At 47.1% G+C, this 26676-nt stretch overlaps 1 protein-coding gene across 1 annotated transcript in view; it reads left to right on the top strand.

The window, feature by feature from the left end:
* Positions 1-15121: 15121 nt before the first annotated feature.
* The window catches only part of kitb (KIT proto-oncogene, receptor tyrosine kinase b), a 34020-nt gene continuing 22465 nt past the window's right edge, over positions 15122-26676 (top strand). The window contains exons 1-3 of the mRNA XM_056279662.1: positions 15122-15288; positions 24398-24673; positions 24816-25100. Of these exons, the coding sequence (XP_056135637.1) occupies positions 15234-15288; positions 24398-24673; positions 24816-25100 (616 nt within the window). The 5' untranslated portion in view covers positions 15122-15233. The remainder of the gene's footprint in view (positions 15289-24397; positions 24674-24815; positions 25101-26676) is intronic.

Consider the following 26676-nt stretch of genomic DNA (forward strand, 5'->3'; position numbering starts at 1 on the left):
GAGAAACAACGAAAATGATCTGAGACAAGAAGCTAAGTAGGACAAGTCAGCCAAAAAGCGTGCTGAATTTTGCTTCTGTGAGGACCAGGGGACATTTTTGGCAATGGTAATTAACTGTACTACTGGACTAGAGGAAAAATTTGAGAGAATGCAGCAAGGACATTTCCGGGTGTTGTATGAGTTTCCGGAGAACGTGTGCAGCAGCTGCTGAGAGAAGCCTTTAGTTCCTCAGAAACATGTGAATTAACTAGTTTGAGAAGATATGAGTTTTGTTTTTGTTTTTTAAGTTAATAGACATTCTGGTCCACTCTCCCTCCCAGTTGGTAGCGGTAATGCACCAAATCGTTGTTTGCCAACCGCCGAAAAAGAAGAAGAGTCATCATCATCGTCATCATCATTGTAAGGCAGCTATGCCACTGAGGGCTCTTTCGGGGTAGTGAAAAATCCCCTGAAACTAACATGCGTGTGGGCTCGCACCTATGGCACGCCGTTTTAGCTTTAATTCATATCAAGAAGATATCACAAATTTACTTATAACTAGTTAGAATGCCAATTATTTATCAGAAATTCAGTTGTAATAGTGATACGGTGTATATCTGATATCAGAAATTCGATTTTTAACTAGATAAAATGCATATTATTGATATTGAAAATTAATTTAACTAGTTAAAATGTCCATTCTTGATATCAGACATTTTATTTTAACTAGTGAGGTAAGTGAGATTAAACATATTTCTCATTAATTTCTTTTTTTTTTTAAATTCTGATTTTTCCCTTTTTTCTCCCAATTTAGTGGCCAATTGATCCCTATTTTTAATTCAAACACCCACCCTCGTATTGCATGCGTTCGCCAACTGCATCTCTCCGGCCGGCAGTCTCGAAGGAGACGCCCCCCCACTTTCGTGACAAGGCGAATCCAAGCCGAACCACTGTTTTTCCGACACACACAGAGACGCATTCATATGACGAACACAAGCCGACTCCGCCCCCCTCCCGAAGACAGCGTTGCCAATGATTGCTGCTTCATCGAGTCCGGCCATAGTCGGATCTGACGAGACCGGGGCGCGAACCCCGGTCCCCAGTGGGCAACTGCATCGACACCAAGCCGATGCTTAGACCGCTACGCCACCGCGGACTATTTCTCATTAATTTCAATGGGAGTTGGAATTTGGCCAAGTTAAAATGCCAATTTCTGATATAAAATCAATTGTTGCTATCAACAATATAAGTTCAACTAGTTAAAATACCAATTTCTGACATGAATTTCATTTCAATTAGTTGAAATGCCAATTGTTATCTGAAATAAAATGTTAACTAGTTGAAAATACATTTATCATAAATACAATTTTAAATATCAAGAATTAAATTTAATTCTTGATATCAAAAATTTGAAGGATGCACAAGCCAGTGCATTCTTAGTGCTGGTCCCAAGCTCAGATAAATGGGGAGGGTTGCGTCAGGAAGGGCGTACGGCGTAAAACCTTTGCCAAATCAAATATGCGGATAATAAATAAGATTTCCATGCCAGATCGGTGGAGGCCCAGGTTACCAACGACTGCCACCAGTACTGTTGGCCAGCAAGCAGGGTGCCAGTGGACACTATGCTACTGTTGGGCAAAGGAGAAGGAGAGGGGGAAGGTATGTCCAGAGGCAGCGGGAGAGGAGGCAGGGTAGGAGTGTGGAGGTGAGTGTCAGAACTTTGAATGTTGGCCCTATGACTGGTAAAGAGAGAGAGCTGGCGCTGATATGATGGAGAGAAGGAAGGTGGATATACTGTGTGTGCAAGAGACCAGGTGGAAAGGGAGTAAGGCCAGGAGCATCAGAGGTGCGTTCAAACTCTTCTACCATGGTGTCGACAGGAGGGGAAATGAGGTAGGGGTGATTCTGAAGGGAATATATGTCAAGAGTGTGTTGGAGGTGAAGAGAGTGTTGGACAGAGTGATGAGTATGAAGCTAGAAATTGAAGGTGTGATGATGAATGTTATCAGTGCATTTGCCCCACAAGTTAGGTGTGAGATAGAAGAGAAAGAAGAATTCTGGAGTGAGTTGGATGAAGTGGTGGAGAGTGTACCAAGGGAGAAGAGAGTGGTGATTGGAGCAAACTTCAATGGGCATATTGGTGAAATGAACAGAGGTGATGAGCAGGTGATGGGTAGGTGTGGTGTCAAGGAGAGGAATGTGGAAGGACAGATTGTGGTGGATTTTGCGAAAAGGATGGAAATAGCTGTGGAAGAGGGAAGAACACAGGGTGACATACAAGAGTGGAGGAAAGTGCCCACAGGTGGACTATATCTTATGCAGGAGGCATGATCTGAAAGTGATTGGAGACTGCAAGGTGGTGACAGGGGAGAACATTGGTAGGCAGCATCAGATTGTGGTCTGTAGAATGACTTTAGAGACCAAGAAGAGGAAAAGAGTGAAGGCCGAGCCAAGGATCAAATGTTGGAAGTTATGAAGAGGATCAAGAGCGGAAAGGCGGTTGGTCCAGATGACATTCCTGTGGAGGCATGGAGGTGTTTAGGAGAGATGGCATTGGAGTTTTTAACTAGATTGTTTAACACAATCTTGCAAAGTGAGAGGATGCCTGAGGAGTGGAGAAGAAGCATAGTGATACTGATTTTCAAGAATAAGGGTGATGTGCCAAGCTGTAGCAACTACAGAGTTATACATTTGATCAGCCACAGCATGACGTCATGGGAAAGAGTAGTGGTAGCTTGGTTAAGAGGAGAGGTGATTAGCAAGCAGCAGTATGGTTTCACGCCAGGAAAGAACACCACAGATGCGATGTTTGCTTAGAGTGTTGATGGAGAAGTATAGAGAAGGTCAGAAGGAGTTACACTGTTTTTGTGGATTTAGAGAAAGCATATGACAGGGTGCCGAGAGAGGAGGTGTGGTATTGTATGATGAAGTCAGGAGTGGCAGAGACGTATGTAGGAGTGGTGCAGGATATATATGAAGAAGTGTGGCAGTGGTGAGGTGTGCGGTAGGAATGATGGATTGGTTCAAGGTGCGATTACATCAAGGATCAGCTCTGAGCCCTTTCTTGTTTGCAATGATGATGGACAGGTTGACAGACGAGATCAGGCAGGAGTCTCCATGGACTAGGAAGAGAGTGCAGACAGTGTGGAGTGGGTGGAGAAGAGTGGAGAAGAGTTTCAGGAGTGATTTGCGACAGAACGGTGCAAGCAAGAGTGAAATGGAAGGTTTACAAGATGGTTGTGAGACCAGCTATGTTGTATGGTTTGGAGATTGTGGCACTGACAAAAAGACAGGAGGCAGAGGTGGAGGTGGCAGAGTTGAAGTTGCTAAGATTTTCCCTGGGAGTAACGAAGGACAGGTTTAGGAATCAGTACATTAGAGGGACAACTCAGGTTGGACGGTTTGGAGACAAAGCAAGAGAGGCAAAATTGAGATGGTTTGGAAATGTGTGGAGGAGAGATGCTGGGTATACTGGGAGAAGGATGTTGAATATGGAGCTGCCACGGAAGAGGAAAAGAGGAAGGCCAAAGAGGAAGTTTATGGATGTGGTGAGGGAGGACATGTAGGTAGCTGGTGTGACAGAGGAAGATGAAGAGGACAGGAAGAGATGGAAACCGATGATCCACTGTGGCGACCCCTAACGGTAGCAGCCAAAAGTTGTAGTAGTAGATTGATGTGTTTCATCACAGTACAGTACAATCATTTAGTTTACAACTCAAAAAACACAGTTAAGTGTGCAGTACTCTTTAAATCAATCAACTGATTAATAAGAATTATAATAAAACGATAATTAATCCTATCATAATGTGATAGCGAGTTGATTGATAATTTTATTTTTTCTATTAATCATGTATTTTCATTTTTTTCCCACTTTGCCAGGAGGTGGGACCAAAGTGCTGCCCAGATGTTGGAGAAGCTGTCATTAGTCAAAGCTAGCAGTCATCACTGAATAAGCCAGTGTGGTTGTTTATTGACTAACACTATTTGATTAATTTAATATTCTGTAATAATTTTGTTTTTGTTTTATTCATTAGTTTTGGTTACCAATTTCTTGATTTATTCATCAATTTGCATATCTCTATTGATTCATTAATTTAACTGACTATCGATTTGTCAATTAATTTATTAATTATTGAGTCACACCAGTGGACCTTCATAGTTGAAATCAGCACACTATTGTTATCCTTCAGAATACTTATTATTGGGGGACTATCTGCAAGATGGCACACTCATAATCTTCTTGGTCTTAGTTCATTTATTTTCAAACCCTCCCCCCTTTTTTTCCCATTAATTGTACTTGGCCAATTACCAGATTCTTCCGAGCCGTCCCGGTCGCTGCTCCACCCCCTCTGCCAGTCCGGGGTGGGCTGTAGACAACCACATACGTCCTCTGATACATGTGGAGTCGCCAGCCGCTTCTTTTCACCTGACAGTGACGAGTTTCGCCAGGGGGATGTAGTTGTTGTTTTTTTAATACCTTTATTATCCAAACAAAATCTGGCCATAACAATAAGAAACTAGCAAATAATCTGAATCAGACTGAGCTGTTTAATTTTTTTTCTAGTATTTCACAAAACAAAAATAAGGGAGAAAAAATAATAAGATAAAAAGACAGGTCTAATCAGAAATCAATAAATGTATGTTTTTGTAAATATTCAAAGCTTGTTTGGTTTTTATGCATTTCAGTGTTTTCTTAAAATTTAATAACTCATTCATGAAGACTAAGAATAGTGGCCTGGCATAATAAATCTAGATCTATGGATAAATTGTTTCGCCATAATAATCAGGCTATTGTACAACATTTCCATATTTTTTATCCTCCATTATAACTCCAAATTTAATATCCTTATATTATAATTTGGGCAAATGAAAGTCCTTTTCAAATTTCCAATTTTGAAATAATTCCCAAAAGTCTCTAGTATAATTACAAGTAAAGAACAAATGTTCTAAAGTTTCAATAACCGAATCACAAAACATACAATTGTTTTTATCAATGTTAAATCTTTGGTTCAGAAACTCATTACAAGGATAAATATCGTTTTTCGCTTTTGGTGAAATAGGGAGAGTGAGGTATCTAATAATAATAATAATAAATTATGCATATAACGCTTTTCTAACACTCAAAGTTGCTTTACAATAAACTATAAAATAATATCTGGTATATATATAATAACTATAATAATAAATTGTCTGGTTCTAATTCTGACTATAATCTCTTTAGGATAATCTTTTAATAGATCTTTTCTTTTTAATGGTAGAGGAAAGAGCACGGGTTAAGGGCACCCCTTACAGTTTTGTTTGTGCATTTTTTTCTCCTTAAATTCGAGATTGTCTGTATAAAGTGAAGGCATCTGTGGTACTAACACACGATAAGGCAACATGCCTTTTATCATATTCACCATTACTTGTGGGATTGCCTTGATAACCACTGAGTGTCTTCTTTTTTTTCTTTTTTTTGTACACTACATTGAATTTACCTATGAATTCATTGTACTCTAGAAGATTTCCTGTTGAATCCATCAAATGTAAACGAGACCAAATACCTCTCCCCATCCAATTATAATAACAAAGATTTTCTTTAAACAAGTACATCTGTTGTTCTCGATCGGAGACCCGTGTGGGGTGAAATTGTGCTTATAAACCAGTTTCCAATATAAGAGGGCCTGCTAATGAAATTTAGATATCATATAGGTAGTTTAGCAATAAAGAAATCACATCTTAACAGAAAATCTATCCCACCACATTTATTAAATATTCTAGAAGGAATATTAAACCAGAATCCATTATTATTTTGTATGAATTGTTGTAACCATTTTAATTTTATCATTCCATTCATTGCCTCATAGTCGATCACATTTAAGCCCCCTTCTTCTAATGATTTTACCACATCCCCTTTTCTGATATAATGATGTTTTTCCAAATAAAGTTGGATTTATTTGATTAATTAAATTGTCAGGAATGGCTAATGAAAAAAGTGGGTATATAATTCTAAATAGTGTTTCAATTTTAGTAATCAAAATATGTCCAAAGATTGATATATCCCTCTGCAACAAAGAAGTTACTTCTTTTCTTTCTTTCTTTTTTTAATAACAGTCTCAATATTGAGGTCTTCTCTAGTTTTACAGTCTTTTGTTATAACCACTCCTAAGTATTTTACATCAATTTTAACTGGAATCGCATACAAATCTATTAGTGGATAGTCATGTATAGCAATTAGTTCACATTTTTTTAAGTTTACGTGTAGTCCAGATGCTTAAGAAAACTCGTCTATCTTCTTAGAGGAATCTGTTCTGACCTCTTGAGGAAGATGGTCGTATAATCTGCCAGCTGCGTTATGACCAGATGATTTCCTAGCACACTTAAAGGCTCAATGTCTGCACTATTTTTTTTAATAAAAATAGCCAAGAATTCTGCAACTGAAATAAATAAAGGGGATCAAGAACAACCCTGCCAAATCCCTCGTTTAACTTCAATCATTTAGATTTTCCTTTTAGGGAGAGAAACTGGACTATTAATGTCATTATACATCATATTAATTACCTTGAGAATTGTTGGACCAAAACCAAAATATTCTAAAGACTTTATTATAAATGGATGTTCAAGGCTTTGTAAAAATCTAAAAACATTATGAAGCCATTGTCTTCAATCAAATAATTATAATCTAGTAAATCAAAAGCCAGCCTAATGTTATTATGTATAGACCTATCTTTAAGAAACCCCGACTGAATTTTACTTATCTGTCCTATACCCACTTTCATCTGATTGGCAATAATATGAGTAAATAATTTGTAATCTACATTCAATAAAGTTATTGGTCTCAGGTTATCCATAAATGTTTTGTCCTTACCAGGTTTAGGTAACGAAGTAATAATACATTACTTCATAGTCGACATTAAATTATTGTTTTCAATGCACTCTTTTAGGGCATTAAATAACAATTATTTTATATCTTCCCAGAAAAAATTGTAAAAGTTTGAGTTTAAACCATCTTGACCAAGAGCTTTACCTACTGACATTTGCTTTATAGCTTCATCCAATTCCTTCATTCTAATCTCAGAATCACACATTTCTTTAAATGTCTGAATGTTCTCATTCATCCAGGTCATGGTTATCCAAAGGAGTTGAATCAAGTGCAACTGGACTTGGTATATATCTGTGAAGACGTTTCGCCTCTCATCCAAGAGGCTTCCTCAGTTCGTGCCTTTCTGATTAGACCAAGCTAGTCTGACTGGCTGGTGATGAGGCACGAACTGAGGAAACCTCTTGGATGAGAGGCAAAACGTCTTCACGGATATATACCAAGTCCAGTTGCAATTGATTCAACTCCTTTGGACACATTTCTTTAAATGCCAAATCAATTTTATGAATATAATGTTTAATACTTTCAAGAAATGATAATGAATCCTCAACTGAATAGGGTGAAGATTATAATTTGGAATAGAATTGAGCAATTTCTTCAGAAATTACCTTTATGTCAGAACATTCTCTATTATTGATCATCAAAACATTTATTGTATTTATTTATTGTCTCCTTTCTAGTCCAAAAAAAATAATACGTGTTCTTTTCCTCTTGTTCTATCCATTTAGCTCTGGATCTAACATAAGCTCCTTGTGCCCTTTGGATGAACAAATGATCTAATTTGGCTTGTAAACTCACTATCTTTGCTTTGTCTTCATCTGATAACTCAAATCTTCTACAACATTCATTAATTTCTTGAGCCAATCTAACAGATCAGCATTGAACTTCCAATAGTTTTTTTTCTGCATTTATGATTGCTGTCCGATTTCAGAGCTATTTCAATTACACAATGTTCTGTCAAGGGAGCAGCAGCCATTGCAACGTTAGTAACAGAATTTGTGATTTCTGAAGTCACCAGCCAAAGATCTATTCTGGCTCTTGATCTCCCATTGAGTTTTAGCCAATAAGAACTGTCTCCTATGTGGAGATTTTTCTCTCCAAATATCAATAAAATAATTGACGTTTATGAGTTCCTTCAATACAGTGTTTTAGTGGTAATCATTATGCAAAGATGGACATCTATCTAACCATCCGGTGCCATATTAAAATCGTCACCTATTAAAGTAAATCTTATACCATAAGTTTGCTTATATTAAGCAATAATGCCTGTAAGACTTACTAATAATATTTTGTTTTGACCAATATTATTATATCCATAGATATTAATCAAAATTGCAAATGACCCCTCTAAATTTACAACCACAACAAGCCAATGACCATCCTTATTATCATTTCTGAATGTTACTACCTCCCCAGGGAATCTATAAAAACATATGGCCACAGCCCCAGATCGATTACTGCCGTAAGAATAAAGAATTTTGTCTCCCCACTGGCTCTTCCAAAATGTGGCGTCCTCTTCACATGAATGAGTCTTTTGCAAAAACATGCAGTGTGCTTTAAGACCTTTACAAAACAACACAGTAGCCTTGCGTTTTACATTATCCGTAAGACCTCTTGCATTTAACGATAGAAAAGAATTCTCTGACTTTAGAGAAAACAAATAGAAAAAATATATATATACAAGTTTAACCTCGCAACACTTTGTTAAGAACAAAGGAAAGAACCAACCTCTTTAAATGTGTCCCCAACTCAAAAGTTCCTCTGGAGAAAAAAAAATCCATCTTCTTCCATCATTTGTTTAATGTCTTTACCGGTGGGATTACATGTCAGTGTTCACTCTGTCAACTAGATCCGTTGCCCATCGATGAATTGAAAGGATCCGCCATAGTATGCTTTCTTTCCCGCCTTTTTCGCCGCTTGTATCTGAGGCCAAAGAGCTTCTCTAGCCTGTTTATCTGCCATGGTGAAGTCTTCAGTAAAGCCAACTCCCGCTTTCTTGCGTATTTCCGACTCCTTCGTCATTCTCCAGATCCCATCTCTGTGTTGACCTTCGACAAATTGGATAATGACCTGGCGCGTTCTCTTCTCTCCTCCTTTCTCCCCACCTGATGAACAGTGTCTGCTATCTCGTCCATCTTCGGTGCCTATTGCGGTGCAGCCTTCTTGAGTAGGTTAATCACCTCCTCCCTTGTGTTTTCATTTGCCGTTTCTTTCATGCCTTTTATTCTCAGATTCCACCTCCTGCTGCACCTTTCATGTTCATCCGATCGTTCTTTAAGACCGGTGTTTTCTTTTTCCAGAGCTGCCACTTTCTCTTCCAAAGCAGCTACTTTAATTTTGCATTCTCTGAGTCCCGCCGCATTGAATTCCAGCGCTGTAGCCAGGCTGCCAATCATCGTACTGTTCTCCTTAATCTGAGTATTGATATCTTCCAGTTTTTTTCTGGTGCTCAGGGTGTCAGAACGGCCTCGGTGGCAGAGTCCTCATTTGGCCTTACCCATTTCCGAATATGGGAGCCCTTAGATGGTGTGTTTAATGGGGAATCTTCTTGCTCGTCGACACTTCGTGTATCGGGCCCGGCATTAGTAGCCTCCATCACGTCATCACGATCTAGAAGCGCGTCCGGTACATCATCCTTGTTGCCAGCTTTGGTGTTCGTCGTCATATCTTTATCTTCTTTTTTTTTTTTTACTAGATTTTACTTCCTTTTCTTTGTTCGGCATTTTTAGACTCGTAAACCAAAACTTCTTTGAGGGGGAACAGACAGTCCTTATTTAATACTGTAACGTGCATGGATAAGTAGACACGGTGGTCCTCGACTAACGGGTCGGACCCTTTAGTTAACGTTGTCGCTTGCGGAGCGGGAGACACGGGTTCGCCTCCCGACTGTGGCGGTTCCCGGACTGCCCCCTGAATTTGCTACAATACTTCTTGAGGAACTTTAGCATATACGCTCTAGCCAGTACACCCACTCAGTCCGCCATCTTGCCAAACCCGGCTGGGGGACGTAACGCGTGGGGGGGATCACACTATTCCCCACAGCCCCCCCCCCACGAACAGGTGCCCCGACCGACCAGAGGAGGCGCTAATGCAGCGACCAGGACCCACATCCGGTTTCCCTCCCGCAGACACGGCCAATTGTGTCTGTAGGGAGGGACGCCCGACCAAGCCGGGGTAACATATAGGATTCAAACCAGCGATCCCCGTGTAAGCAGGCAACGGAATAGACCGCTACGCAGCCCGGACGCTATTCCCAAAACTGTGACCCCCATCCACCCCTACACGCTTTATGCTAGAAACCTCATTTAAATTTTAGACTGTCAGACTATTAGTTTCATTAGTATCACAAAGACAATTGCAATTTTTGATACTAATGAAACTTTTTGAGATGTTTAAGTTTGCTGCCTACACAGTTTCGCCAGGAGCCCTTTTGTCTTGTTTTGTTGTTGTTGTTGTTTTTATTGTTGGATTTTTTGTTGCATTATTATTGCTGTTTTGAATGCACATTATAACAAGGCACAGGAAAGACCTGTAATAGGCCGACTCTTATACACACCGGTCTGAAAATTGAACTTTATCTGAATTCGCTTTGCATATTGGTTCGTTACATCGGTCGTTGCATGCAAACATGGAAAAACGGCGACGGTAGGCTCATTATCAATAGGCTGACTGTCCACTTCAGACATCCATGACTGGCGCTGTGGTTTGGTATGGGATACAAGTTGCCCTTCACAGCAAAGAGGTTTGTTAATGCATTTATGACCATTGGCCAGTTAAGTGGGTCTAGTAGACTTTGGAGGAATCTATTGTTTTATGGATTTTCTCTTTCTCTGTTACAAACACACGTTCTCTCTCTCTCTCTCTCTCTCTCTCTCTCTCATCCCGTCTTCCTTTTTGAATCACATTTTATATCACTAACACCTATCCCTCACTCTGTTTTCACACTGACTCCGTTTTTCAGCTCCTCTCTTCTCCTCCGTCATCTCCATCTCTTGAGGTATTTTCATGCCCCCCCCCCCGTCTTTTTGGCACAAATCCCCCCCCTCTCTCTCTCACTCACTCACTCGCTCGTTCTCTCTCTCTCTCTCTCCTCCACTCTAGCTTCCTTTTCCCTTTCTTTTCCCTCCCACATCATCCTCTGTATCATTTCACATTCCTCCTTTGTAGCGGCCCTCCTTCCAGCCTTCCCTCCATCCCTCTCCCCTCGCTCAGGATTAGGACGGTTTACAGTCTCGTCGATGCTAATCAGGTTTAGGAGGATCACTGGACTCCCGGTAATTACACACGCTGGTATTGGCTTACCCAGCTGTGCGCTCTGGCACATCGTCGATCCCCATCATCTCTCTGAGTCAGGCACATGGCCGCCTCAGCCGTTTAACAGCCGGTCGCCATAAGTGACAGTTTTGCCCCCTTTGTTTAGAGATACAAAGATCCATCTGCCCAAAAGAAGAAATGTGTATTCAATTCTTGGCTTGGAATTCATGACATAAAATCTTTGTGTCTTTTTTTTTTTTGGCCAATATGGATAAAGATGCTTTTATTTCTCTAATCATAAGCTAATAGATTGGTATATTAGAATTGATTTGTTTTGCTCTTTGTCGATTCATCAGACCAGCGGGCCAACAGCAACTCTCTTGCTACAGCCGCAGCATCCTTGGGGGGGGGGGTCTCATCACATTAATGAATTACTTTTATGAGGTTACAAAAGGAGACAGTGTAGCTTTCGTCAACACGAGGATCGCCGGTTCGAATCCCCGCGTTACCTCCGGCTTGGTCGAGCGTCCCTACAGACACAAATGGCCGTGTCTGCGGGTGGAACGCCGGATGTGGATGCGCCCTGGTCGCCGCACTAGCGCCTCCTCTGGTCGGTCGGGACGCCTGTTCAGCGGGGGGAGAGGGGGAACTGGAGGGGATAGCGGGATCCTCCCACACGCGTTACGTCCCCCCTGGCGAAACTCCTCACTGTCAGGTGAAAAGAAGCGACTCCACGTGTATCGGGGGAGGCATGTGGTAGTCTGCAGCCCTCCCCGGATCGGCAGAGGGCAGCGACGGGGAGGGCTCGGGAGAGTGGGGTAACTGGCCAAGTACAACTGGGGAGGAAAAAAAAGGAGGGGGGGGGGTCCACACAAAAAAAAGGAGGCAGCGTAGTCAAATGGAGACAAGTGAAATAAACTAATAAATCACTTGAAAGCGATTTGGATCTCACTCAAGTTGAAGCATCGATCCATTCATCCATTCATCCATCCATCCATCCATCCATCCATCCATCCATCCATCCATTCATCCATCCATCCATCATCCGAACCGCTTATCCTTCTCTCGGGGTCGCGGGCGCCTCTCCCAGCAGCCACTGGGCGGTTGAAACAGTTGGCAAGTCGAAACAGGTAAGTTCAAAATTGAGTCTAATGGCGTGACTCGCTCCTCGGAGGTTCTGTTTCGGGTTTCGCCCTCCTCCACGTCGGTCCGGTTCACCGGACTGCGACGGATACGTCAGTGACCACAACGCAAACCAGGGGGAAACACTTAACAACCACACGGACGGCGCTGAAGAGCATCTACCGCAATGGCTACGATAAAGGAGAGGAGGAACAAATGGGCACATTGATATCAGGTTTGTACAGCCTAGTCAGCAGGAAGAGAAGAATTGAACTGCATCAGAAAAAAAAGAGTGGTTATAACCCAACATTTGCGCAGTCATAAGAGGAGTGTGTGAGTCCGTGCATGTGTGTGTGCCCGTCGGGCTTGTCTATGCATACTTGCATGGTTGTGTAGAGATGGCTGCCTGTGTAGTATGTGATTGAGTTAGGGGAGAGCGTGTGCGTCACATAGAAAGACGGAGGGAAAGAGAGAGGTGGGGGGAGAGAGAGAGAGAGAGCAGCATTTTTCATGACGTAATCTAATCTAAGAGGCCATATTTATTGTATAAAAACTCTGTTGCCCTCTGTGAGACGGCTATCCTCATCTATCTAAAAGCAGGGAGTGAGTCACACTGCAGGCATAGACAGAAGACACCCGCACGCGCGCGCGCATTCACGCACACACGCACGCTCACACACACATCAAGTAACGGTGAGTCAACATTGATCTATAGATGCTCACCTCAGTGATGAATAATGAAGCAGGGAAAGAGATATAAGCTGCTCAAATGACAACAACACCATGGAGGGCAGAAGACATACAGGTGATTCTGGTAGTCCAACACACACACACACACACACACACACACACACACACACACACACACACACACACACACACACACACACACACACACACACACACACACACACACACACACACAATACACTAGGAGTCACACCTTCACAGGGCAGAGCATATGGACAGCTGGACCACGGTGAGCAGGTGGACTGCATTGTGAGACTTCAGGATGGGGGTCGCCCTTGTCGGGCTAAAGATAACTTGTTACATGGCCTGTCTGGTGTTCCTCAGCCGGAGAGGGAAGAGTTTGCACTGATCGACTGGCCTATGATTTGCAAATGCAATTTAGCAATAGGAAAATCTATTGAGACATATCAGCACAGCTTCTTTGTTGATATTCATAACTGCAAAGGCACTATATATGTGTGTGTGTGTGTGTGTGTGTGTGTGTGTGTGTGTGTGTGTGTGTTGCATTATGCTTGTGAGATGTTTGTGTTAGCTAGTGCTTTAAGTGTTTATAGGTCTGGTTTCTATATGATTAGCGCGTGGTGGAAATGGATGCATAGAATCATCTGTTGCCACAGCAACGCTAACAAGGGCAGGAAGCATTGCGTTGGGTGAATGGGTGGCCGGCATACAAAATTAGTGCCGTTTTCCGAGTGTAAAGTAACAAAACGCACTGTTGCACAGTGATGACGTACGCGGCTGAGCCCGTGCAGTCTACAAAAGCATCTCGCATGAACGGAGTGTCTGTAATTATTCTCGATCTGACGCCCCCCCCCCCCCCAGGGTACATGCCAAGGATCTCATTACCCTAATCCCCTCTCCAAAACAACCAACCCAAAACAACCTATTTAGCACCATGTGACTTGAAGCAGGGGTCTTGTGCTCGGCCAACTCAAGAACACAAGACAAAAAAAGACAAAAAAAGAAAAAGAAAACGCGCCATTTTTTTTTTAATTCTTGTTTTCAATGCCAGCAGGCAGTTTCCCCTCGTATGTGGTCAACGGGACAAACGAGGATTCCGATCACAGCCGGGATGCTTTTTATCTGCCCAATAGCTTCACGAGGTTATTTAACCTGGTGGTTGCTCGCATGGGATACACAAACCTTGTTGCCTTTACCACTTTGCGTTATCGTCAAGTGCCCCATCAGATTAATTAATTACATCAGCGGCTAAGCTGCTCCAGGAAAACAAAACAAAGCCCCGCTGCACACCACGCTTCTCTAACTTCGGTAAGTTGAAATGTTTCGTGCCGTGGGGACGAGACAGACAGGGCACGCCAAGACCTCCCACAACGCACAACGCACAACGCACAACGCACACGCACGCACACGCACGCGCACACACAGGAGTGTACTTAAACCAAGACTAATTACGTGAATCCCGCTAAAGCAACAATGATTAAGGGCGAGGAAAGAGACCAATCTCAAGTTCAGCGTGTATTCTGAGAGATAGCGGACTGCTGGCCCACTCTGCTGATACGTCACAGAAGCAATTGTGATTTTCTTGTCCACACAGAGATTATGTTTTTCAAAAGCGACCCCGATTTCACATCTCCCCCCCCCCCACCCGGGGGGGAGATGTGAAATCGTTAAGAAGTTGTTTTCCTACAACAACCGACTCATTCCTCTTGGCAATACTCCAGCCAATGCGGCCAAGGATGGGGGGGCAGATGAGGGGGGAGGAAGACAAGGAGAGAGGGAGACAGGGGGAGCGGGAGAGAGACACAGAGGGAGGGGGAAGACAGGGAGAGAGAGTGAGACAGGGGGGAGCGGGAGAGAGACACACAAAGAGAGAGGTGGGAGGGAGGGAGGGGGAAGACAGGGAGAGAGAGAGTGAGACAGGGGGAGCGGGAGAGAGAGACAGGGTGCGAGAGAGAGAGGGAGGAGGGAGGGGAGAGGGGGAAGACAGGGAGAGCGGGAGAGAGAGAGAGGGAGGGAGGAGGGTGGAAGACAGGGAGACAGCGGGGAGCGGGAGAGAGACAGAGAGGGAGGGAGACAGGTGGAGCGGGAGAGAGAGAGAGAGACAGAGAGAGCGCGCGCGGGAGAGAGAGAGGGAGGCAGGGAGGGGTGTTGTTTCTTTAAGGTTGGTAGAAATCCAGCGGGGAGCAGTCATTGGCGTTTGCGCTCACGCCGCTGCTGAGGAGCTGTGAGCCCGGACGGAACCTGTTTACACACTGCGGAGAGCGGCTCCTCTGCTGCTGCCGGGACACATGGGACACAGCGGGACACCATGGCACACTACTGGACACTGGTTGCAACAGCTTCTCTACTGCTGCCCATAACAGGTAGGACATTCCAATTAAGCCCCCCCAACCCCAACCCCATCCTCAACTAATGAGTACCACGTTACAAACTATACGGATGTGTTATGTCACCCTTGTGTACTGTACGTTTTGTGTCGCGCTGTGCTAATCGCGCTGGTTGCGGGGACTTTCGTTTGGAAGGCTGCTCCAGTGTAAAGGATGGGGGGGCTGGGGGGGGGCAACACTATCGTGCCTCACCTCCGTGACGCGTCGCGCACTTGTCTCAGTTTCCCCGTGCAGACCCGGATGTAACGTGGCCGCCTCCAGTCCTTTCAGGGAATGCAAACGATCTCACTGATCGCCGGCACGATAACTTAACGGTGCAACTGTCCGCTCAGCAGCCTCACATACCTTTTCGTTTGTTGTAGGAAACGGACTACTTCCAGGTAAGGCTTCAGGTGCCTCCCCCCCCCTCCTCGTCCTCCTCCTCCGCCCCCAGGCGCAACAGGTGCGCGTGTTCGTGCGTAAATGCGCTTTCGCTCCGTCGGCTCCTGTCCAATGAATGATTGATTGACTGGAATAAAGTCAAGACTCGCTACGCGAGGCGTTACACGTTGGTTTTGGGGTGACTGTATAAGAGGACGCGACTTGAAACGTTTTCTCGATACTTCCGTTCAGGTCGGTCGATATGATTCAAGCCCTTGCATATACGAAACTCCCGGCCCAGATGAACACGCGTGGTGGGAACATTGCAGTCAGATCCATGTGCTGTTCACTCTCAGTTCATCCGCTCTGTGTGACGGGACAAACAAACAAATAAATAAATAAAGTCAACACAACATTCCGCCTTCATTTGCATGTTGAGTGTAAAGGCTAAATCCGGTTTTTAGCGCATGTGTGGTCCTGCCTGCGTGGCCCGAGGACACAACAGTCACATGGAAATTCTGTTCTGGGAACGGAGCCATATCATGTGGGATCCTAAGAAAAGAAAGCTTTTTTGGGGGGGGGTTAGGATGGGGTGGGGGGATGTTGGGGGGGGGTCAAGTTGTGATGAATGTATTAGCACTGTGAATGTAAGTGCGGAATAAGGTCCGGTAGACTGGTCATAATTACAGATTTTTCATTTGAGCTGATGGTAGTCAAAGACAGCAGCCTTTGCAGAGTATGACTGACAGCGCGATGCTACCACGTGGCCCTGCGTTCACGGACTCTCGCCTGTGCAACAAGCTCAATAATGCTGTAGCGAATTCGGGCAGCCGAGAAGCGCCGCAGCCCGGACGCGAACCCGCGTCGCTCGCACCACGGGCGACTGCGCTAGCCAGTCGACTAAAGGGTCCCACTCGTTAGCCAAGGGCTAGCGAGTCTACTCGTCCGCGGTCGTTACACTGCCATCACACAATAGTTAGGGAGGCCAAGCATCTGAAAGCTTTGCAATATTGCCCGTCGGGCGATTGTGTAAAAACAACCAATGACGACGTGTAGCTGATGATGATTCTCGCGTGGGGATGTTGTTTATTCGTAACCCAGCAGCTGGTTTTCCTTTGCCTGTTAGATGCAAAAATAACCGCGCTTTATTTTCCATAGTCCAGGAGGAGAGTTTGAGCCGGACGAATGTGCTTCAAGTAGGACGGACATGAAGAAATGTCACGAGAAAAACTAATGTTTTACTTTGATGCATTAAAGTTGTGATTAAAATTGTGGGGAGGGTGGGGTGGGGTTTAAGACCGGTAAGATTTTAAACAGTTTGAACGTCAGAGAGCAAGCCTTTTGCACGGATGGAGCTCGACAGGTGCGTGGGAGAAGATCCTGGGTCAACAGGGCAGGACAAAAACCAACTCCTGCACGCCGCCATACCTGCAGTCAGAGATGGTGTAATCAGCACGCTTATTAAAGAGGTCTGGCTGCGGGTATGGGGGGGACAGCGTGCAGGAGTCTTTTTGTTCAAACAGCTGAACACAAGATTTATGGGCGCTGAACCACCAAATCAGTCGTTATCGATATCAGCATCGACCACTGTCTTTTTTTCCCCCTCTACTTTTTGTTGCTTTTTTATGCAATTTCTTTAACATGACACAAACAAACAATCAAGCATATGCACCCCTTACCTCTTTTCCTCCCTCCCTCCCTCCCTCCTATCTCCAGAGCAGAGATAAACAGGAAAAAAGAAGGAGGGGGGGTGTTGGCATTAAAAGGCCATCAAGTACAGAATGTGTAGTGGGGAAGGTCAGGATGCAAAAAGCGAGACAAACAGAAATGTAGCTGCAAGCAGCAATACACGGCATATGTCGCATGTAGCGCGGGCGACATAATCGGATCAAAGACAAAATGGCCATTATGTGAAGATGATGTCCGGCATCATGTGCAACCCCCCCCCCCCCCCGGTCATGCTATTACAATAACAACTGGGTTCCTGCAGGGCATGCATGGACCCCTTAAAGAAGAAGAACAAGAAAAAAGAAACACTCTATGTGTGCACGCACGCAAGCGTGCGTGCGTGCGTGCGTGCGTGCAATGCATGCATGCATGTGTGTGTGTGTGTGTATGCAGAAGATTCTATCTGAGCTTCTGTGGCTTTAGCCATCCCCGCCCTCTGGAGCAACTATCAAGGTCTTTAGACAGTCCAGAAAAGGTGACTATGCCCCCCCCCCCCCAAAGTTTCCCAGTGAACCTTTCAGAGCAAATCTAATCTCGTCTGACGTGATGTATTCTACCGCATCTTTGATCCATCTACTGTGGGTAGGTGGCGATGCATGTTTCCATTGAGGAAGTATTAGATGTGGAGCTAAAAGAGGGGTGGAAGACATGATTCCGTTCAGATACACAGGAGTGTTAGTCAAGTCAAGTCAAGTCAAGCGTGAAAATTTGCCTCAGTGGGCTTTACAGCAACACAACATCCTGTCCTTAGACCCTCACATCGGATAAGGAACAACTCCCTAAAAAAAAAAAAAAACTTCAACAGGGAGAAAAGCATAGGAAGAAACCTGAGGGAGAGCAACAGAGGAGGAATCTCGCTCCCAAGATGGACAACGTGAAATGGATGTTGTGTGTACACAATGTACAGAATACAACATTGAAAGAGGAACAGATTTATCCCCCCACCCTTTTCTCCTCAATTGTATCCGGCCAATTACCCCACTCTTCCGAGCCGTGCCGGTTGCTGCTCCACCCGCTCTGCCAATCTGAGGAGGGCTGCAGACTACCACGTGCCTCCTCTATTACATGTGGAATCCCCGGCCGCTTCTTTTCACCTGACAGTGAGGAGTTTCACCAGGGGGACGTAGCGCGTGGGAGTATCACGCTGTTCCCCCTAGTTCCCCCTCCCCTCTGAACAGGCGCCCCGACCGACCAGAGGAGGCGCTAGTGCAGCGACCAGGACACATACCCATATCCGGCTTCCCACCTGCAGACGCAGCCAATTGTGTCTGTAGGGACGCCCGACCAAGCCGGGGGTAACACGGGGACTCGAACTGGCGAACCCCGTGCTGGTAGGCAACAGAATAGACCGCTACGCTACCCCGGACGCCAAGGATAACAATTCTAATGGACTTATAAAATATATGAAGAATGTGATGAGGAGGATGCCAAGCAGTGTCCATACGCCACCGGAACAGCCCAGGAGCTGAGCCACGCGACCAGCACCACCATGTTAAAAATATATATATAGACGTAGGGGAAAAAACTTGTAATACATAGCGGTACAACCTTGTTTCGTGCGTCGCGCACTCATCAGCTACTCATATATCTATTGTAGCGAACTCAGGGGGGCAGTCCGGGAACCGCCACAGCCGGGACGCGAACCCGTATCTCCCGCACCGCGGGCGACAACGTCAACCAGTTGACTAAAGGGTCTGACACGTGTCTACTTATTCGTGTACGTTACACCCGCCCTTTTTCCCCCTTCTGTTATGTCTGCACACATCGACAGTGCTGCATTTGATTTGGTGCTGTTCTATTGTGCTGGGATCGATTAGTGATGCCTGCGGGCTCTGGGTTGTTTGATCGGGTCTGCCTGTGATGCTATGTCAGTCTAAATAAAGAATGCCACGGAGAGGTTGTGTCGAGCGACAGCGCTGTGTCCTGACGTGATTTCTAAATACAATATTGGCGACGAGGATGGCTGATATCTCTCTCCCACCACCTGCCCCCTTCCTGGCATTACCTGGCGAGCCTCCGGTACCATGGACTCGCTGGCTACATAGTTTTGAAAATTACGTCATCGCCTCAGGGCTCGACGACGTGAGCCAGGCTAGGAAGACGGCTCTGTTGCTACACTGCTTGGGAGCAGAGGGTCATCGTGTGCTCGGGACTCTGGGGAACGTCACAAACTTTGCCGAAGCTGTGGGACTTATGAGCACCCATTTCGCTGCTCCACAGAGTGCCCTCCTTCGGCGATTTATATTCCGTCAGCGACACCAACTGCCTGGTGAGTCTGTGCGGCAGTACGTAGCTAATTTGCGAGGGCTAGCTAGCTCATGCAAGTTTGGCGCGCTTCAGGACGAGATGGTTCGCGACCAGCTAATCGAACACACCAACAACGCAAAGGTGCGTGAGACTCTCCTGCTGGAAAAAGACGATCTGCTGCTGTCCAGAGCAATTACCATCGCACTACAGGTTGAGGGAGCAGCTGAGTGTGCTGCTATGCTAAATACACAGCAAGTGGCCACCTCCAGTCAAGCTGCCAACGACTCCTCCCTCTACTCACGGCTGCCCCTCGGGACGCAACCCAACCAGAGCGAGGCGGGCGCCGACTCCACTGGGGACGTCTTGCAACTGCAACGGCGGCGTTCTCGGCCCCGCCCTCAACAGTCCTGTGGTAACTGTGGGTCTCGGTCTCATGTTTCAAGGGCTCAGAACTGCCCTGCCCGTGGCCAGACATGCCGTAGCTGCGGTAAGCACAATCACTTTGCCAACGTCTGTAGATCTTCCCCGGCTGGGTCAGAGGGCCACACCCCCCAGTCTTCAACCGCCGTCATTCACAAGGTGAGCTCTGGGCCAGTGTCATTCAAATCATGCACAGTCAACATTAATGATGTGTGCATCCCCCTGCTGTTGGACACCGGTGCAGGTGTGTCTCTCCTGAATGTTGATGCCTACAGTCAATTTTTCGGTTCACTGCCACTGTCCGCACCCTCAGCTGTCCTCTGTGGGTATGGTGACTCCAAAATCGATCTGGTTGGCTCTCTCCAAGTGACTGTCCGCTATGGAACCAAGCTGGTGCCCAATGCAGTTTTTCATGTGGCACGCCGTGGGGCCAACCTGATGGGCCTGGACCTGTTCTCCGCTCTGGGGTTCTCCCTCTTAGACACAAGGGGGGCAGCAATCCTGACTGTTGCCACACCTTGGCAGCAGAAGTGGCCATCACTGTTTATGGGGCTGGGCTGCCTCTCCGCCTTTGCCCATCAACCTCTCCTCAACCCTGCTGTGAAATCTGTCATCCAACCACTGCGCCGCATCCCGTTGGCTCTCCATGATGGGGTCTCCGCCGAGCTGCAACAACTGCTGGAAGCTGGCATCATTGAACCGGTGGACGCATCACCTTGGGTCTCAAACCTCGTGGTGGCTAAGAAGAAGTCGGGGGGCCTGCGTGTCTGCGTCGATCTACGTGCAGTAAATAAGGCAGTGGTCCCTGATAAGTATCCACTGCCCACCTCAGAAGAACTCACTGCTCAGTTCTATGGCTCTGAGGTGTTCTCCAAGCTCGACCTCAGACAGGGGTACTTACAGGTGCCCCTCCACCCCAGCAGCCGAAACCTCACAGCCTTTGTGACACATGCAGGAGTGTTTCGCTACACCAGGATGCCTTTCGGTCTCAGCTCCACCCCTAGCTGCTTCCAGAAAATCATGGTCTCCGTGCTGGCTGGCATACTGGGCGTGACGATATAGTGGTACACGGACCCACCAGTGAAATCCACGACAAGCGCCTCAACATGGTCTTCGCAGCCCTGTCCAAGCACAAGCTAACTCTCAATGCTGAGAAATGTGTCCTCTCTGTGCCAGCCATCAAGTTCGTGGGGTTCCGGCTGTCAGCGAGCGGTGTAACTCCACTACAATCAAACGTGGACGCCATTCAGGCCATCCCTGAGCCCAGCTCGGCCACCCAGGTCGCCTCCTTCCTGGGTATGACAAGTTACTACCTGAGGTTTCTTCCCCAGTACTCTGCGACCACAGCCCCCCTGCGCCAGCTGCTGCGTAAGGACGAGCCATGGGTGTGGTCAAAGGCATGCAGTGACGCTGTGCGTGATCTCAAGACTCAACTGACTTAACCACCAGTGTTGGCTCACTTCGACATCTCCAGCTCCACCTTTGTGACCTGTGACGCATCAGCCACAGCGATAGGGGCTGTGCTGTCTCAAACCCAGAACGCTGTGGAGAAGCCCATCGCCTTCGCCTCCCGTGCCCTCAACCTGACCGAGCGGTACTCCGTGGGTGAGCGTGAGGCGTTAGCCTGTATCTGGGCTTGTGAAAGGTGGCACCTCTACCTCTATGGCCGCTCCTTCACCCTCAGGACAGATCACCAGGCCCTGACAGCGCTGCTGTCCACATCTGGGACAGGCCACAAACCCCTGAGGCTGCACCGCTGGTCTGACCACCTCCACCAGTACAACTTCAGCCTGCAGTTCACCCCAGGCAGAGACAATGTTGTCGCCGACCTGCTCTCTCGCTCTGTCTCCACCCCAGCTCCACAGACGGACACTGACTGTGTGGAAAAGGACATTGTCCAAATGCTACACACACCCCTCCAGGCCACTGTCTCTCTGCAGGAGCTGAGGGCAGCCTCCGAACAGGACCCTGTCCTCTCCCAGCTCCGCACCTACATCCAGAACGGCTGGCCTCACAAGGTCCCAGAGGAGCTGGCTGCGTTCGCCCGAGTCAGACAGGAGCTCTCCTGCTGGAACGACACCTGCGTGGCACGTGGGTTTTGCACAGTGGTCCCAGCTGCTCTCCGTGCACATGTTTTGAATATAGCGCATGAAGGCCACCTGGGCATTGTGAAGCTGAAACAGCGCTGCCGAGACCTGGTGTGGTGGCCGGGGATAGACAGAGATATTGAGGCTCTGGTGAAGGACTGTTCTGCCTGCCTTGTGAGTGGCAAGACTGGCCACCAGGCTCCCCCACCCCTGCAACCTCTCGCCTGGCCCTCTCAGCCCTGGGAACACCTGCAGTTGGACATTTGTGGTGAGATCCATGGAGTTCCCCACCACCAACACTTCATGGTGGTCGCCTACGATCTACACTCAAAATGGCCTGAACTCACCACTTCCGGCACTGTGACCTCACAGATCATCATCGACTTCCTGGACTCTCTTTTCTCTCGCTGGGGCCTCCCAAAGACCATCACCACTGACAACGGCCCTCAGCTGGTCTCTGCTGAGTTCACTGCTTATCTCGAAAGCAAGGGCATCCGTCATATACGCACTGCGTACTACCACCCCCAGGCCAATGACGGCATTGAACGTTTTCACCAGTCACTGAAGAACGGCCTCAGAGCACACATGGCCCAAGGGTGCTCTTTCACGCAGGCCATCCGTCACACTCTGCTGCACTATCGGGCCACACAGCACTTGACCACAGGTGTCTCCCCAGCCTCTCTCATGCTAGGCCGGGAACTGTGCATGCCCCTTGACAGGCTCCGCCCCTCCACACCCCAGGCACCTCACTCTGGGGTCAGAGCCTCAGTCACTCGTCAGCAGACGCGGATGAAGCAACGGTTTGACCAGTCAAAACGAACCAGGGTGCCAGACATCAATGTGTCAGACTGGGTCAGGGTCCGCAGGCCCCACAGGGACAATAAAATGGCTTCATACTGGTCCTCTCCTCTCCAAGTCACCCGTCAGCTGGGCCCAGCCACTTACCTCCTCAGCGATGGCACTCGGTGGCACTCCAGTCGTCTACGGAAGGTGTCAGCTCCGCCACACACAGCTGGTGACACAACCATAGCCATTCCCTCAGCATGGCGAGACGCCCCGGGGCTTCATGCAGCTCCTACACGGGCCCCAGACATTTCTGGGCCTCAGCTTCCCCTGCCATCTCCCTCCCCACCTCGGCCTGACCAGCCTCAGGCCGCCCCGCGACCTGTTCGCACACGTTTACGCCCTGGCCACCTAGAGGACTTTGTGTCAACCTTTCATGTTTGAAATCCTGCCGGGGGGGGGGGGGATGTTATGTCTGCACACATCGACAGTGCTGCATTTGATTTGGTGCTGTTCTATTGTGCTGGGATCGATCGGTGATGCCTGCGGGCTCTGGGTTGTTTGATCGGGTCTGCCTGTGATGCCGTGTCAGTCTAAATAAAGAAAGCCACGGAGAGGTTGTGTCGAGCGACAGCGCTGTGCCCTGACGTGATTTCTAAAAACAATACCTTACCCCTTCGGGAATATCAGCTTCCTCGCACCTCCTGGCGCACGCGCTTCTGATGACCTCACGGTCTCACCATCCCATTTCTGACACAAATGCAGGGGGGCAGCCCGTCCGGACCGTCACAGCCGGGACGCGAACCCGTGTCTCCCGCACCGCGGGCGACAACGTTAACCCGTCGACTAAAGGGACCGGCCCGTTAGCCCAGGGCTAACGCGTCTACTTATTCGTGTACGTTACAGCATATATACGTCACACACCTCAGTGAGAGAAGGATATCACATTAAAACAGGAGAACAGAATTATATGGATTTACAAGATATATAAAAAGAAAATGTGATGAGGGGGATGCCAAGCAGTGTCCAGGTGGCGATCACCGTCACCATGGAGACCTGGGAGGAGGACAGACTTCACGCGCACACAAGGCAGACTCACACCACAGCGTTCCCACACAGAAAAAGAGAAAGGGGAGAAAGGAGAAGACATCATTCAGAGAGAGAGAAAACACATGTGAGAGAAGAGAACAGTTTGCAATAGTCAATAATCTATACTCTATAATCTTGTCGGCAGAACAGTGCTTGGTAAATTCATTGAGACAGAAACCGACTCGCCATGCAGTACAGGTTGTGAAGCCCTCAACTTAAAGTCAACTAGTTGTAGGCTAAGGCAAAAAGATGAGTTGTAGTCATGAGTAGTCCCCAGGGGGCAACGCCAATGTTTTTTTCTAATGAATCATTAATCGGTACTGGCCTGCCATTTGTCATCCTACATCACAGCATGCTGTCCTCTGTTCTAGCTTGGTCCAAGCCAGTCATCTCTCCCAGCAGACCCCACGTCGTAGTTCCCAAGAGGGGAAAGCTGGAGCTGCAGTGTCATGATGATGACGCGACGTCGGGTGAGCGATCAGGTGTGCGGTGGCAGAGGGAGCGAGGTCGCAGACTGGAAGGGGAGGCGGTGAAGGCCGGAGTGGCTTACATCAAGGTGCCGTTTGCACAGGCCTACCACATGGGGCGCTACGTATGTGTCAACAACAGCACACTGGAACACAGCTCCATTTATGTCTATGTGAAAGGTGGGTGTGATGTTGAGGAAGAGGCCTGCGTGCTTGTGCATGTGTGAACATGAGTTTATCTGTCTTTTTATTGTCTGAAACTAGTTTTTTCATCAGCCTCTCTCTCTCTCTCTCTCTCTCTCTCTCTCTCTCTCTCTCACAGACTCACAGAATGCGTTTCAGCGGACTATGGTGAATGGCATACTGGTCCGTGCGGGTGATAACTGCACCATCCCATGTCTGGTCACTGACCCTGAGGTCACCCTTGTTACCTTAGAGACCTGTGACGGGCGACCTTTGCCCTCCAGCCTGCATTACCACAGCAACGCCCAGCGGGGCATCATCATCAGCAATGCCAAAACGGAGTATGATGGCTGCTACGTGTGTGTTGGGCGGCTTGGCGGAGTCACAGTAACGTCGAGCCAATACACTGTGGATGTTCGCCTGGGTGAGTGAGACAGAACCAGGGGAAGGAGGGATGGAGGGACTGGAGAAAGAGCACGTTGCCTTAAACAGTGACTCCTGAAATGGGTTGTTAGCATGGCCCGGCAATTAGGTCAAATAGGTCAATATTATTATTTGTCGTTTTTAAATGGTAGTATATCGAGATGACATTTGGACATTTTTGGGGGTGTCCGGGTGGCATGGCGGTCTATTCCGTTGCCTACCAACACGGGAATCGGCGGTTCGAGTCCCCGTGTTACCTCCGGCTCGGTCAGGCGTCCCTACAGACACAATTGGCCGTGTCTGCGGGTGGGAAGCCAGATGTTGGTGTGTGTCCTGGTTGCTGCACTAGCGCCTCCTCTGGTCGCTCGGGGGGGAGGGGGAACTGGGGGTTAATAGCGTAATCCTCCCACGCACTACGTCCCCCCTGGTGAAACTCCTCACTGTCCGGTGAAAAGAAGCAGCTGGGGACTCCACATGTATCGGAGGAGGCATGTGGTAGTCTGCAGCCCTCCCCAGATCGGCAGAGGGGGTGGAGCAGCAACCGATGGCTCGGAAGAGTGGGGTAATTGGCCGAGTACAATCGGAGAGGAAAAGGGGAAACTCCCCCCGCCCCCCCAAAAAATAAATTTTCATATACACAATTTTATAATTATATTATATAACTATATAATTTATCTGATAACGAGAATCTATTACCTACCATTTCCCTCAGATTGAGGTGTCAAGTGTTATGTGACAACTAATTTTTGTTGTGATATTATGATTTCCATTAGCAACCGGTTCAATGTAATGAACCCCAGTTGGCTTCTTAGCTATGGTATTTTTTGCATATCGTGATATATATCAATATCGTGTAAAATTCCATGTGTTTATCATGATAGTAATATTTTCCACATTGCCCAGCACTATTTATCAAGTCAAACCATGCTGACTTATGTCGCCCTAAGTCACAGTTACGGTCTTAGGGGGTTTTGCATTCACACGGTGGAAAAACAGGCAGATATAGTGAAAAAACGTGAGGCTGTCTCCACACAAATAGTCTTTTCAGAAAGAAAATGGAAGAAGCTTCGGCAAGGAGCATCAGAGGAGGGGTCCCTCTTCCAGGAGTGAGGAGCAGGCAGTAGCTGCAGAGATACAGACTTGTGCAGATGTCTAGAAATAAAATGCTGCGTTGCTATCCAACGACTGATAGTAAAACCCTTCTTCTTCTTTTTTTTACATTTTTATTTGGATCTAAAAATTGTTTGCCCGTTAAATGGAGGGTCGTTGTGTGACGTCATTTTAAATGCCCCATTAACCGGAAGTGGTGATGGTTTAAGATGTGTAGCAGTAAACGCTGAGGCTGATGGTGGATTCCCGAGGCACTATTTGAGCTCTCGATAGCTAATAATGGTAAGAATGAAAATGGTGGTCACTAATAACCTTACTGCTGTCCAACTGAAAAGCAAATTCAGCTGGTGAAATATTCATGATAATAATTATACATTTAAAACCATCTTAGTATAGACCAATGATAACCGGCAAGGAAACGGCCAAACTAGTCCCTTTGGGACTAGGACTAGTTTGTGCTCCTCAGA

This window comes from Lampris incognitus, chromosome 5 (genome assembly GCF_029633865.1).
Source record: "Lampris incognitus isolate fLamInc1 chromosome 5, fLamInc1.hap2, whole genome shotgun sequence".
Lineage (NCBI taxonomy): Eukaryota > Metazoa > Chordata > Actinopteri > Lampriformes > Lampridae > Lampris > Lampris incognitus.